Source organism: Scyliorhinus torazame, chromosome 28, assembly GCF_047496885.1.
Source record: "Scyliorhinus torazame isolate Kashiwa2021f chromosome 28, sScyTor2.1, whole genome shotgun sequence".
NCBI classification, from domain to species: domain Eukaryota; kingdom Metazoa; phylum Chordata; class Chondrichthyes; order Carcharhiniformes; family Scyliorhinidae; genus Scyliorhinus; species Scyliorhinus torazame.
The window spans coordinates 28,796,056-28,811,002 of record NC_092734.1 but is presented as its reverse complement, the minus strand read 5'-3'; the positions used below and the strand labels follow the sequence as shown (position 1 = coordinate 28,811,002).

Genomic DNA, 14,947 nt, shown 5'->3' with positions numbered 1-14,947 from the left:
TTTCCTCCATTTTCGTCAGCAGTAAACAAGGTAAGAGAAAATGGTGGGCCGCGAAGGTCAGCCGGCGTGGGTCGCAAAGGTCGGCCGGCGTGGGTCGCGAAAGTCGGTCGGGTCGGGTCCCAAAGGTCGGCTGGCATCGGCCGCGAAGGTCGGCTGGCGTGGGCCGTGAAGGTCGGCTGGCGTGGGCCACGAAGGTCGGCTGGCGTGGGTTGCAAAGGTCGGCTGGCGTGGGCCACGCAGATCGGCTGGCGTGGGTCGTGAAGGTTGGTCGGGTCGGGTCCCAAAGGTCGGCTGGCGTGGGCCGTGAAGGTTGGCCGGCGTGGGTTGCAAAGGTCGGCTGGCGTGGGCCACGAAGGTTGGCTGGCGTGGGCCGTGAAGGTTGGCCGGCGTGGGTTGCAAAGGTCGGCTGGCGTGGGTCGCGAAGGTCGGCTGGCGTGGGTCGCAAAGGTTGGTAAATATGGGTCTCCGGCAAAAACGTTTGAAAAACACTGCACCACCCTCTGTGATTCATGTATAAGGATGCTCAGATCCTTCTGTACTGCAGTATTGCACAGTCTCCCTCCATTGAAGTAATATTTTGCTTTATTCCTGCCTGGGCAGACAGCTTCATATTTTCCCACATTAGATTCCGTTCGCTGGGTTGACTTCCCAACATCTGCACTTCCATCAGGTGCTGCACTGCAGCCTGCCCCAGGACAGGAGTATCTGCCTCAGCTACCCCCCCCCCCCTCCCTCCCGGAAACCCACAGACCCCAGCAGCATCTTCAGGGGGATGGGCGTGGCCAGGCTCAATCAGGGGTCCAGCAGGTGTTGGCACTCCTCAGAGGCGCCGCCCCACTGCAGAGGATCAGCAGGGCTCACCCCAACCAGAGAACGCCTGCACCGTGGCCTCTGGAACCCTCCCTGGCACACTGCCCCTCTCAGGGCAGAGGCTTCACCAGTGACCCCCACCCCGCAGGATCAAGAACCGTCACCTCCGGGTGAGGCTGGCAGCACTGCCTGCCTCTGCCACCTCCTCTCAGCCGCTGTTCAGCCGGGTGGGCTTGAGTCTGCGGCCTACATTGGGGGAAGAGGGTGCCCCTCCTCTCCTTGTTGGCATCGAGCAGTGGGGCCCACTTCAGAGTCCCGAAATCGGGGAGGGGCAGGTCTTCTCGGAGCCATCTTTGCGGCTGGAATATGTTCTGGATCCTAGATTGGACCGGTCACGTTCTAGGTCCCTGAAGGTGTCAGCTACGGTGTGCGAGTTGTTGGGGGTTTATGGAGCGAACGGGACCTGTGGCGGTTCGAGAGGCCGAGGGTGAAGGAGTTTTCCGATTTGTCACATGTGCACTGGGTGTACTCCCGGATTGATTTCTTTGTGTTAGACAAGGGGCTGCTGGCTGGGGCAGTGAGAGAGGTTGGAAAGGTGCAGGCTGAGAGGGGCATGGTGGTGTTGGAGCCGGAGGGGGTGAATGTGGTTTGTGGGGCCTTCTATCGCAAGTTGAATGAGTCGGAGCCTCCGGTGGGGGACGGAGGGATGCGGTGGTTCTTGGACAGGTTGAAGTGCCCGAGAGTTGAAGAGGCGAAGGTGCAGGGATGGGGGGTCCCGATTGGGCTGAGGGAAGTGTGGGTTTGATGCAGGCGGGGAGGATCCTGAGTCCAGGTGGGTTTCCAGTTTAGTTTTAAAAGAAGTTTGGGTTGGAGCTGAGGCGTCTGCTCATTGGGGTGTACAATGAGTTGATGGTAAGGGGGGGGGATCTCCCCCTCCTCCACCCCACCTCCCCCCCCCCAATGCTGTCGCAGGTTTCTATACCACTCAGTTTAAAGAAGGATAAAGACCCAGAGTAATACCACCTAATTTCACTGTTGAATGTGGCCGCAACGTTGTTGGTGAAGGTGTTGACGTCTGCGTGGGTTTCCTCCGGGTGCTCCGGTTTCCTCCCACAGTCCAAAGATGTGCAGGTTAGGTGGATTGGCCGTGCTAAATTGCCCTTAGTATCCAAAAAAGGTTAGGAGGGGGGTTACGCGGTTACGGCGGGTGCTCTTTCCAGTGGCCTCGATGGGCTGAATGGCCTCCTTCTGAACTGTAAATTCTATGATTCTATATAGAGGATTGGGTGCCGCGGTTGATCGGAGAGGACCAGGCAGTGTTCGTGAAGGGGAGGCAGCTGTCGGCGAATATACGGAAGTTGCTTAATGTCATTATGATGTCCTCGGAGGGTCGGGAGGTGGAGGTGGTGGGGGAAATGGACGCGGACAAGGCGTTCAACCGGGTTGAATGGGCGTATCTGTTGGAGGTGTTGGGTCGGTTCGGGTTTGGGCAGGGCTTTGGGTTCGGCTGCTGGACAAGGCTCCTAAGGTTAGTGTTCGGACAAACAGGATTGGTTCAGAGTACTTTGGGCTACACCGGGGGACGAAGCAAGGGTGCCCGCTCTCCCCGCTGCTTTTTGCCCTGGCGATAGAACTATTGGCAATGGCGCTTAAGGTGTGGAGGGGGATTGAGTGGGGCGGGGTCGAGCACAGGGTTTCTCTGTATGCAGATGACCTTCTATTATACATTTTGGACCCGGCTGGGAGTTTTGATAGGATCATGGGGAACCTGGGTGAGTTTGGCTGCTTTTCGGGGTATAAATCAAATCTGGGGAAAAGCGAGGTGTTCCCAGTTAATGCGAGGGGAGAGGAGAGGGGGCTGGATGGTGGGGCCGAGCTTTCGCTATCTGGGATGCAGTTGGCGCGGAGTTGGGCCCAGCTGCATAAACTGAACTTGGCCCCTACTGGTGGAGGGAATGAAGCCGGATTCCAGGAGGTGGGATGTGCCTTTGGCAAGACGCTGCAGACGGTGAAAATGACGGTGCTACCGAAAATTCTGTATGTATTTCAGAACCTCCCCATTTTTGTTCCCAAGTCCTTCTTTAAAAAGGTGAATGGGCTTGTTTCAAGGTTTGAGTGGGCGGGAAAGGGACTGCAGGCGAGGAGGGTGTTTCTGGAGAGGGATCGACGAAGAGGGCGATTGGCTGGCTTGGCCAGTTGGACCAACTCTCCCTGTCACCCTTACTGAATGCCATTAACATCGCAGGTTGAGTATCAAGCCTGGCTCAGTTTCTCTTTTAGACATAAGCTATTTATAATTGTTTTGAACAGATCGTGAGGGGATCTCAGGTAAAGTTGAGAGCTTCGCCCATTGAGACCCTTCCTTGTTAGTTCTGCTGAGGGTCTCAGTAACATGTCACCTAGAGAACGTCCTACCAAGTCTGCCTAATATGAGTAAAGGCTAAATTATGGTCACTCTCAGACTGTCCATTTCAGGCCGCCATGATGCATGGTGCACAATGGAGGTTGGAAAACTCTCTGCGTGAGCCCATGGGTGCTCTAAGTTCCAATGGCTTAGTTTTGGCCTAAACGTTCACACTGTGCATGCCTGTTAGGGTTACCAACTGTGATTAAATATATTCCTGGGAGTTTCATCACATGACAGGCACCCACGGGGAGGCAGCGGTGTAGTGGTATTGCCGCTGGACTAGTCGTCCAGAGACCCAGAGACATGCGCTTGGGACCGGGGTTCAAATCCCGCCATGGCAGATGGTGATATTTGAATTCAATAAAAATCTGGAATTAATAGTCTAAAGGTCACCGTGAAACCACAGCCGATTGTCGTTAAAAACTTCACTAATGTCCTTGAGGGAAGGAAATCTGTTGTCCTGACCTGGTCTGGCCTACAGGTGACTCCAGCAATGTGCTTGACTCTTAAATGCCCTCAGGGAAGGGCAATAAACGCCAGCCCAGCCATCTGTGTGACATGCGGCCTTCCGACACCGTAAAAACTCACTCCCCAATTGGATGATGCCTGACCGTCAACCAAACATTTTTTTTTTTCAACCCGCTTTCAATATTTTTATATCCGGCAAAGAAAAACTTTCAAAGAAAGTTAACTTTTAAAGTCCCGATGACTTTTCTCCGGGGTCGCACACAGCAGTGTTCTGGAGATTGATCTTCTATTCCTGGGGACTCCAGGTCCAAACCTGGAGCGTTGGCAACCAGAGTATAAAAGTCGAGGCATGTATTTCAGACCAAGGTGTGGTTGTCGGGGAACTGGGTGAAAAAGAGTGATGGGATTTGGTTGATAAACTAGGCTCTTAAAGGGGGAATGTAATTTAAAAAATAAAGATTTGCGTTCTGAACCCACTGCATAATTCATGCAAGGAGCAAGAGTTTGTGGAGGGTTAACAAATGCAGGGATAAACAATTCTTTTGGCCCCTGCTGTCAGTGTGTCCAGCAGTTTTGTCTGGTCATGCCCGAATCCTAAGAGTCTGAGCCAGACAGACCCAGATACTGTAAGCGACTGGACTGTACTAAACCGCACCACATATTTAGCTGGGTGATAGATAAGCATGTGTATGAGAAAGAATGGAAGGACATGGAGATGGTGTGAGATAAAGTAAGATTGGATGAGGCCAATGTGAAGCTTAAACATGGGACAGAGAGCTGATGTGCTGTAACATTCTATGCCAGAAGAGGCCGGATGTTGTTGACTCAGCCTCACAAGACAGTAGCGCCGATGATCTGGATGCCACATCTGGACCATGTCAAGCTTCCAGTCAACAGCGTGAAGCTTTTCTGCAGCTGGATCCTTCCAAGCCACCAGGAGACATCTGCCACATCAAGGAGTCCGCAGTATTGTTTGCATAACAGGCATGTGCCAACCACTTAGTTTGCCAGTGGGGGGGGGGGCTGCCACTTTTGCCCCCATCCCCATTGAACGAAGCAACAAATGGGACAGGTCGAGAGGCTTTCAGCAGACGGAAGGGTTTACTTTTGTGGAAAAAATAAACAAAGAAAAGTACAGCACAGGAACAGGCCCTTCTGCCCTCCAAGCCTGTGCTGATCATGATGCCAAAACTAAAAACAAAACCTCTGCCCTTACTCGGTCCGTATCCCTCTATTTCCTCCCCTTTCATGTACCCATCCAGATGCCTCTTAAGTGTTGCTAATGTGCCCGATTCCACCACATCCTCTGGCAGCACGTTCCAGGCACCGGGTTCCGTGTGAAAAACTGACCCCACACATCTCCCTTAAACTTTCCCCCTCTCACCTTGAACCTGTGCCCCCTTGTAATTGTCACTTCCACCCTTGGAAAAAGTCTCCGACTGTCTATGCCTCTCATTATTTTGTAGACCTCTCCTCAGCCTCCGTCTTTCCAGTGAAAGAGGTGCTTTAAGGCACGACAAACCCTTCGGCCTTCATGAGAAGGGGGGGGGGGGGAGTTTACTCAGTTAATGTTCAGGTGGGAAGTGACCTCGGGGATGTCTGCATGCAGATCAGTGGCATTAATCCAGGAAACAGCCACAAATGGAGGGATAATGAGAATGGTGGTGCCAAAGGACAAGAGTTGTACATACTGGAAGAGGTGAGGCGGTGTTTGCCAAAGCTGAGGCAAGGAGAACAACCTCGCCCACCAACCAGAAGCTATCAAGGAAGTGACCAGTGCGTGTGAAGCCCCTCGAATCTGGAGACTATGCACCAGAGTTCGAGTACCTCAGGAGGGTGGTAAAGGCGAGTAGCTTAACACTCAGGTGACAAGTCCCAGCCTCTGACCGTCCCAGTATTCTCCGACACAGCCCATTCTTCACTCTGCAGAAACCTACTCGCGCTCCCTTTCAGTAACCCAGACTCACTCCCTCACACCCATGCCTCCCAGTCAGGCTCCACAGACATTGGATATAATGTTTCGAATCTGGATGACCCTTTGTCATAGCTTTGATAGTCATCCAGACTCTAAACGTTAGCTCCGTTCTCTCTGCACAGAGGCTGTCGGACCTGCGGAGATTGTCCAGCTTTTTCTGTTTTTGTTTCAGATTCCAGCATCCGCAGTAATTTCTGATTCATGTTCAAGTAAAAGCCTCAAAAGGTGGAATCCTATTGACAATCTTAGTCTGGGATTCATTTAGTAAACTTGCTTGTGTTTGTTTCCCAAAGGGATGATAACACTGTTTTGCTCCATAAAATAGCTACACAAATTTCTGTTGGGTTCAAGTGTTTTATTCGATCCACTTAAGTGCGCATGACAATGTATCCATTCCAACGATTTTCAAAGGACCCATTCCGATTCGCTAGATGAGGCCAGTGGCTGGACCCTGTTCTAAACATAGAAAATACAGCACAGAACAGGCCCTTCGGCATACGATGTTGTGCCGAACCTTAGTCCTAGATTAATCATAGATTATCATTGAATTTACAGTGCAGAAGGAGGCCATTCGGCCCTTTGAGTCTGCACCGGCTCCTGGAAAGAGCACCCTACCCAAACTCAACACCTCCACCCAACACCAAGGGCAATTTGGACATTAAGGGCAATTTATCATTGGCCAATTCACCTAACCCGCACATCTTTGGACTGTGGGAGGAAACCGGAGCACCCGGAGGAAGCCCACGCAGACACGGGGAGGACGTGCAGACTCCGCACAGACAGTGACCCAAGCCGGAATCGAACCTGGGACCCTGGAGCTGTGAAGCAATTGTGCTATCCACAATACTACCGTGCTGCCCTTGAGAACAAATAAATCTACACTATATCATTTTACCTTAATCCATGTACCTATCCAATAGCTGCTTGAAGGTCCCTAATGTTCCCGACTCAACTACTTCCACAGGCAGTGCATTCCATGTCCCCCACTACTCTCTGGGTAAAGAACCTACCTCTGATATCCCTCCTATATCTTCCACCTTAAATTTATGTCCCCTTGTAATGGTTTGTTCCACCCGGGGAAAAAGTCTCTGTCTACTCTATCTATTCCCCTGATCATCTTATAAACCTCTATCAAGTCGCCCCTCATCCTTCTCCGTTCTAATGAGAAAAGGCCTAGCACCCTCAACCTTTCCTCGTAAGACCTACTCTCCATTCCAGGCAACATCCTGGTAAATCATCTTTGCACCTTTTCCAAAGCTTCCACATCCTTCCTAAAATGAGGCGATGTTCTGATGACACATTTGGGGCTGGATTCTCGGTTTCAGGGACTATGTCCCCACGCTGTGGTATAAACTGTGGCCTCAAAGGACAGGAGTTGTACATACTGGAACAGAGGTGAGGTGATGTTTGCCAAAGCTGAGGCAAGCAGAACAACCTCGCCCACCAACCAGAAGCGGTCAACAAGTGACCAGTGCGTGTGAAGCCCCTCGAATCTGGAGACTATGCAGATAGTCCCAATTACGTGCGCGGAAATGGATTCTCCGCCCCAGCGCCGGACGCGATTTTGGCATCGGGGTGCGGAGAATCCAGCCCATAGTCTTCATGGCCTTCCTTAGTTTTTCACTAACACTGAATTCCCTCGCTGCAGCACAGCTGTTTTTAAAATACATTTAGAGTATCCAATTATTTTATTTTTCCAATTAAGGGGCAATTTATCTTGGCCAATTGGATTGCAAACCTACCCTGCACATCTTTGGGTTGTGGGGGTGAGACCCACGCAGACAAGGGGAGAATGTGCAAACTCCACACTGACAGCAACTCGGGGCCAGTGACTGTGTAGAGTTTGCACGTTCTCCCCGTGCCTGCGTGGGTTTCCTTCCACAGTCCAAATATGTGCAGGTTAGACAGTGTTACGGGCATAGGGCGGAGGGAACCGGCCGAGGTAGGGTGCTCTTTCAGAGGGTCGATGCAGATTTGATGGGCCGAATGGCCTCCAGCTGCACTGTATGGATTCTTATGCTTCTCTGGGATGAAAGTTGAGGCTGATGACCAATGCAAAGATTTTTGCAAGAGCTAAACAGGGAGGTGGGGGAGTTGACTTATACGCTGGATATATGCTAAGGCATGATTTTCGGGGCTGAAAAATATGGGGTCCTTTTATTTTCTGCAATCTATGGTACTAGGATCCTGATCTGTTTGCATTTTGTATACATATGCCAGTTAATCTGTAATGTTTTGATCCATGTCACATCAATGTAACAGGAAGAAGCTGCTCATGTTGCAATTAAAATGTGCGACTTTGGAAATGGAAGACGATTTTAGTGTCAGCGTATGGGATCAAACAGGTGATACACAGGCTGTGTTCCATAGAATAGAATCCCTAGTGCAGATGGCAGCAATTTGGCCAAGCGGGCCTGTGTTCACCCTCTAAAAGAACACCCTACCGCGGCCCGCTCCCCCCCTGCCCTATCCCCATAGCCCCACCTAACCTGCACATATTTGGACACCGAGCAGCGAGTTTAGCATGTTCAATCCACCTAACCTGCGCAACTTTGGACCGTGGGAGGAAACTGGAGCACACGGTTTTAACCCTTAGCATACAGTGTCTACCCGTTTAGTTTTGAATGAAAGACATCAGGGGCAACGCGTCTATTACTGTTCTGGTTTCAGGCTGGCTAAAAAAAAAAATAGCCAACAGTGCTAGTTTTAATGAATGAAAATCCATTTGTAACATGTCACTTCCTCCTCCAAAATTGGACCAGTAGCTAAGAAGCTCAGGACAAAAATGGGCAGCACGGTGGCGCAGTGGTTAGCACTGCTGCTTCACGGCGCCGAGGTCCAAGGTTCGATCCCGGTTCTGGGTCACTGTCCTTGTGGAGTTTGCACATTACCCCCATGGGTTTCGCCCCCACAACCCAAAAGATGTGCAGGGTAGGTGGATTGGACACGCTAAATTGTCCCTTAATTTGGAAAAAATGAATTGGGTACTCTAAATTTAAAAAAAAATGAAAAATATATACACATGGGGCTGGAATTTTCTGGACCTTCCTGCCTGCAGGATCTTCCCGTCCTGTTGATGGTGACCCCCCCCCCCCGCTTCCCAGTAGAGGGTGCAAGCCATGCAAAACCCTGTAGACATCAGCGGGACTGGAAGATCCCGCTAGCGACCGATAGCGCGACAAGAGAAGACGGAGAGAAGATTTGACAAAGATATTCAAAATCATGAGGGGGGTCTGGACAGAGTAGGGAGGGAGAAGCTGTCCCCACACACGAAAGGATCGAGAACCAAGAGGACACCGGTTTAAAGTAATTGGCAAAAGAAGTAAAAACAAAGAAAGAACTATTTCACGTTGGGGTCTGGTTACACTGCCCGACAGCGTGGTGGGAGCAGGTTCAATTGAGGCAGTCGAGAGGACATTAGATCATTTGAAAAGAAACATTCTGCGGCGGTACAGGGAGGAGGCTAGACGGCCTTGATGAGCTGAATGGCGTCCTTCTGCGTTGTAACAATTCTGAGATTCTGTAGTCGAAAGATAACCTGTAGTTGATTGGTTAATTATATCCCTTTTAGCAAAAACAACGGTTAGTAATTTTATGTAAAAGAATTGCAGTTTATTAGTGATATTAACATTACAGACCAAAGGGAAAAGTACATAGTCAACATCAGAGAGCACAACCAATTGTAACAGGTTGATGTCAATGCTCATGATACAGATTGAAAAAGATTGACAGTGAGACATAATTTTGGCATTTTAGCAACCGTGGTTTTTGTTTTGTACAGCGGTAACATTTATATGAACTTGGAAAATACAGCGCAGGAGGCCATTCAGCCCATCGAGTCTTCACCGACCCACTGAAGCCCTCACTTCCACCCTATCCCCGTAACCCAATAATCCCATCTAACCTTTTTTTGGTCATTAAGGGCAATTTATCACGGCCAATCCACCTAACCTGCACGCCTTTGGACTGTGGGAGGAAGCCGGAGCACCCGGAGGAAACCCATGCAGACACGGGGAGAACATGCAGACTCCGCACAGTGACCCTGCGGGGAATCGAACCTGGAACCCTGGCGCTGTGAAGCCACAGTGCTATCCACTTGTGCTGACCAAATGCTGTAGATGTTACATGGGAAGTAGTCCTGTGGTGCAATGGATAGCATCTCTGTTGCTGCGTAGAAGGTTCGAGTCCCACGCCCGGAGCTAATGGTCTGGGAAGCAACGTTCAGAACGCGAGCGGCCAAACAGGTAGCGTATCAACATGAAAAATCCTTTCAACGCAGGCCAATTGTGGGCGCAAAGAGCAGGAGAGATTCCTGGTCCGCCATGGGATGGAAAGAAAGTTGAAGCCTCTACTATCACTGCAGGCACGGAACGGAAGTGGATGTTGCCATGTTGCCGTAGCAAGTCAGAAACCCTGAGTGAACCGTAACACACCACCACTACGATGTAACATACATACAAACTTAGAGTTCATTAGTAAGGATCCTCAACCATGCTAAAAGCATTACAAATTTTCCATTTTTATGACACATTTGCAACTGTATGTCCCGTACCCCTGAAAGGTGATCTGTACCTTAAATGTGACCAAACTAACACATTCCTTGAGGGAATTTTAAAGTAAGTGTTTGTTTTCCTTTAGGAACAAAACAGAAAGTGCTCGAAGTGCACAGCACGGTCATCAGTCGAAAGGTCCCACCCAAAATATTTACATATCTTTCTTTCCTGATGCTGAGTAACCAGATGCGTATTTCCAACAGTTTTCATTCTGATTTCCAATGACTTGTCCAGAAAACCTATACGTTGTTATTTAAAAATAATGCAGGCTACTGTGCTGATACACTGAAATCATGAGAGGGTAACTTAACCCGATCCCAGTCCTGATTCCAAAGTGGCAATTTTGTTAACATTACGCAGGCAGGGCAGCACGGTGACGCAGTGGTTAGCACTGCTGCCTCACGATGCCGAGGTCCCAGGTTCGATCCCGGCACTGTCTGTGTGGAGTTTGCACATTCTCCCCTTGTTTGCGTGGGTTTCGCCCCCACAACCCAAAGATGTGCAGGGAAAGTGGATTGGCCATGCTAAATTGCCCCTTAATTGGAAGAAATTAATTGTGTACGCTAAAATTAAAAAAAAAAAAACATTATGAAGGCTATTAAGTCAATTAAAGATATTGGGGAACAAAACTGTTAAAAAACCAAACTGGAAAAGGTCTGATAATCGAATCGCTGCTTACGGCATGTAACAGCTTTAAGACGTTCTAACTGACAGAGTTGAACAGCTCCAGGTCAGATAGTGTTTGTTCCCTGCTCTTCAGTGTAATGTCCTTTGCGGAGATTGTTGAAAGCATACTTCCTAAATTAAAATGTTGACAGAAAATTGGGCTTTCACGTGAGAAAATAAACGTCATCAGGCAATGTCATTTTAAATTTGAGAGCCATTTTTCAGAGCAAGTCTCTGCGATGCAGGCTGCCACTGCTCGAGAGGGATAATAACCTTTCAATCGTGCACAATGTCGGTGCGGCGTTGTGTGCACCTCTTGGATTTCTTTTGTGCGCTTGAATTGGAACTAATGGCCTTCGTTACAACACAAAAAAAGTGTCGAGGTTATTTTAATTCCTTTGGGAGAGGTTTGGAAAACGTAAACCCGGTGGGGCTAGGGTAGAGAGAGATTCGTCGACTTAAGAGAGAATTCCGGTTTTCGTCACGATGATTCTGTTAAGTTGTGCAGCTACGCCAGTGACATGTTGAGGCGTTTCACTTTGCCATTCTGGAGCTATAATTCAATTTATAATTACACAGCTTGCTCACCAAATGATGCCTCCAGTCTATCCGTCAGGTAGCCAATGTCAAACAAGATTACAAGTCATTAATAGTTAGTTAATAAGAGGGAGTTAAGTGTATTTGTTACATACAACATGTTAGCAAAGCAAAATATCCATCTACTACTCAAGCTCAATGATGCTTGCTCGATTATTTATTACTGCATTAATCTATCATCCTAAAAGATTTAGTGGCCGCCTTTACTTAGATTCAAGTACCTACACCTAGACCACAGTTTAGTAAATTAATATTTAACTGTCCTGCAGTAAAACTTGATTTTTTTTCTCTAATATCACAAAACCGTACAATATTTTCTTTAGCAGTATGGGATTTATGTATCTCATCTGTTTATAAAACACTACAGTAGACATTGTATGACTCACCAAAATGTACCTGTGCCCTGAAGCAAAAAGGTACATCTAATTTGTAAGGAATAAAGTACATAACCAGAATTATATAATTTGATGTGGTCTGGAAAAGGATCTGGCCTCTTAATATTTACACTGAAGTACCTATAAAGTGCTTAACATTCAGCAGGCAAGCATTTCCAAAACCGAATTAAACTCTTAAATGTTTTCTATGAGCTATTATCTGCAGTTAAAACTATAATGCAGATCTTGGCATAAAGAACACCCTGCTGTTTGGTAGCTAGCTAATAAATTGTATAAGAAGAGCAAGTTCAACTATACGTGTTTGAAGAACAGAATAACTTGGGTCACAACCTGCACATAACGCAACAAAGTCCCCTCTGCAACGCTTTAAAATTCAAGGCTAGCAAGAATGATGCTGGAGATCAGGGCCTTTGTTTAGGCAGAGCACAGTTTAGGGTCACTAACCGTATACAAAAGAGCTCAAGTATAAGTGAAATCACAGCCCAAAGTTCTGTGAATTAATCAATTACGGGGTCAATCATTGTCAAATAGCATCAACCAGCAACTTTAAAGCGTCGTCTCACAGGTCAACTAGCCTTTGGCCTTAATTACATTAATTATGTATGGGAGCCTCTTCGCTAGCTGTGGCTTCAGTTTGTCAGAACATTTATCTTTAAACTGAAGAAGAACCTAGTTACCTAGACGCTGCTATCATCTCGCATTCTGAAGCGCATGGCAAACATTGAACAACCCTGAATAATATCACTTAATTTAGCCTGCAAAATACTGTTCCGAAATATACATTCTGTCCTAGAATTTACTGCGTATTTGCACCCTGGGACTTGCACAATCACAGCGTAAAGCAAATATGCAGCCTAAGAAATTGGGAGAGCTGTGCCAGCTTCCTCTAGTTCCAAATTCCCTCGGAGGCTTTCTTCAAATTCTGGCCAGGGGCGGGATTCTCCGGACCCCCAGCCGCGTGGTTCTCGGCGCCGCGCCGTTCGCTGGCGGCAGGGTTCTCTGCTCCTACGGTACCGGGACGCCGGCAGGTCGGGGATGCGCTTCTGCCGGTGGGAACAAAGAATGCCAACGGTCGGAGAATTCCGGCCCAGATTTCCAGGGGCAGCAGGAAGTTAAGTAATTTTTAAGGCATTTAATTGCAATTTCTTTAAACTTTTAAAAAAGGTTTATGCTCGCTGAGACCCGCTGCGTATTTTTGTTTCCTCGACTAGATTTTTATGACGCCGCTGTAAACGACGATACCAATTGAAACGCTTTCCCAATTACAGGTTCTTAAACCCGCTACAGCTACTCTGCGTGAATGATGACTTAAATGAGTTGAAACATTCATTTCATTGTTAGAAGAATACGAGGTGTGATGCTCAATTAGTGCCCATCTTTACTTTGATGTAATGAGGTTGGCAGGGAATTTGAACGCAAGAGGATGTTGGCAAAAGCATTCAGAAATGGCCATAATTGCGGGCGCCACCTCCAGGCCTCGAGTCTGCAGGAAATTCAAGGTCCCAATGCTGATCGAAACAATCAGTATCAGCGTCAACAGAATGCACACTTGAGCATCAAAAGCAGACGGGGTTAGTGCAATTGAAATATAGACCCTTCAACGATATTTTTAACCTTTGACAACAATGCAAATTCTGACCTGTGTATTCAATTTTCAAAAGAGAAAAATTCAGGGTTTGTTGTAACTCAAAATCAATCTGATAATTATCCAGAATTCAAACACATGGATAGTACATTAGGTGGACACAATATTATCTTCCACTCCACAGAGAGGTTCTACTGATTTGGGATTTCCGGGTGGAAACTTGCTGCACAGCAACAGATTTTACCCTTTCAAGGAAACCCAGAAATTCAATAAATATTTTGGTTCGAGGTCCAGTAGTATTCTCCTTTTTGGCCTGGTCTTTTCTTTCTTCTCCGCAATGTTCTTGTCGCCGATGTGAGTCCTGGGGAGGTCAGGTTCTTACCGCAGGGCGAGGGGGAGGTCGTGAGGGAGGGGGTGCACGCGATGGTGGCGGCCCGGGGGGCGGACTCCTCACACACGACCTGGCTGGCAGAACCGGAGGACTGGGAAGTTCACAGGTTAGGGGGATGTATTCATTGTGAGACTGTTGCACGTGCAAAGCAGGAGCGTTGCATAGCGGAGGGGGGGGTTCGTTTTCTTTCACCCTGGTGAAGTTAATGCAGCGGCCCTAGTGTGGAAAAGAGAAGTAACAAAATCATAATCTGCACGTGTTCATTCCTGTACCCTAGGTGAAGATGAGAAAGGGAAAAATGGCGCACAGCAGTGGAATTTGTTTTTCGTTCACACCATTATTACTTGCAACTACTGCTCGCAGATTTTTTTCAACCAGCGTATAAAGTTTAGTTTAGATTTATTTTTATTCCTATCTAGGCTTCTTTTCAAGGCCAATTTTGTTTCTGTATAGGGTCACTCTCAGCAAGGTTTCGTTTTCAGTAAATTTGCTGTTTTGGATACAACATTGGTTTAGTTCCTTTTTTTAATACATCACATTGGGTGGGACTTCCACCCCTCCCTCCATGACGGTGGGGGAAACAGCCCGCCATTGGCTGCCATTGTCAATGGGTTTCTGGTTGTTCGCAACCTTCACCACTAGGGGACTTGCCGCCGGTGGGAATGGCCGGAAAATCCAGTCCAATATTTATGTGCAAAAGAGACACAATGGATACCAATAAATGACTACAATTCAAGAATATAAAGTGAGAAATGTAGGCGATGCAACGAATCATAAAATTAATCTGGAGTATTAGTGAGCGTCTTCTAAACTCGGAGGTTAATGAAAGTCTTCCAGAACACCAATATGCATTCATATAGCACATTTAACATAATAAAACATTCCACAGCATTATACAAACATTGTCAAAGAAATGTTGACAGCGAGGAAACATTAGTCAAATGACCAAAAGATTGGTCAAAGGCGTAGCTTTACAGCATGGTAGCAGTTAGCACTGTTGCTTCACTCCGCCAGGGAGCCAATTCGATTCCTGGTTTGGGTCACTGTCTGGGCGGAGTCTGCACATTCTCCCCGTGTCTGCGTGGGTTTCCTCCGGGTGC

The 14,947-nt window shown here is 48.0% G+C and overlaps 1 protein-coding gene across 2 annotated transcripts in view; it reads right to left on the bottom strand.

The window, feature by feature from the left end:
• Positions 1–14,947, bottom strand: part of antxr1d (ANTXR cell adhesion molecule 1d) — a 204,037-nt gene that overhangs the window by 86,116 nt on the left and 102,974 nt on the right. The window contains exon 18 of one of the 2 annotated variants that reach the window (XM_072491756.1): positions 9,251–14,063. The exons of the other annotated variant lie outside the window; for it this stretch is intronic. Coding sequence (XP_072347857.1) covers positions 13,827–14,063 — 237 coding nt within the window. The 3' untranslated portion in view covers positions 9,251–13,826. Of the gene's footprint in view, positions 1–9,250; positions 14,064–14,947 lie in introns of those variants that run through there. 2 annotated transcript variants of the gene reach the window in all.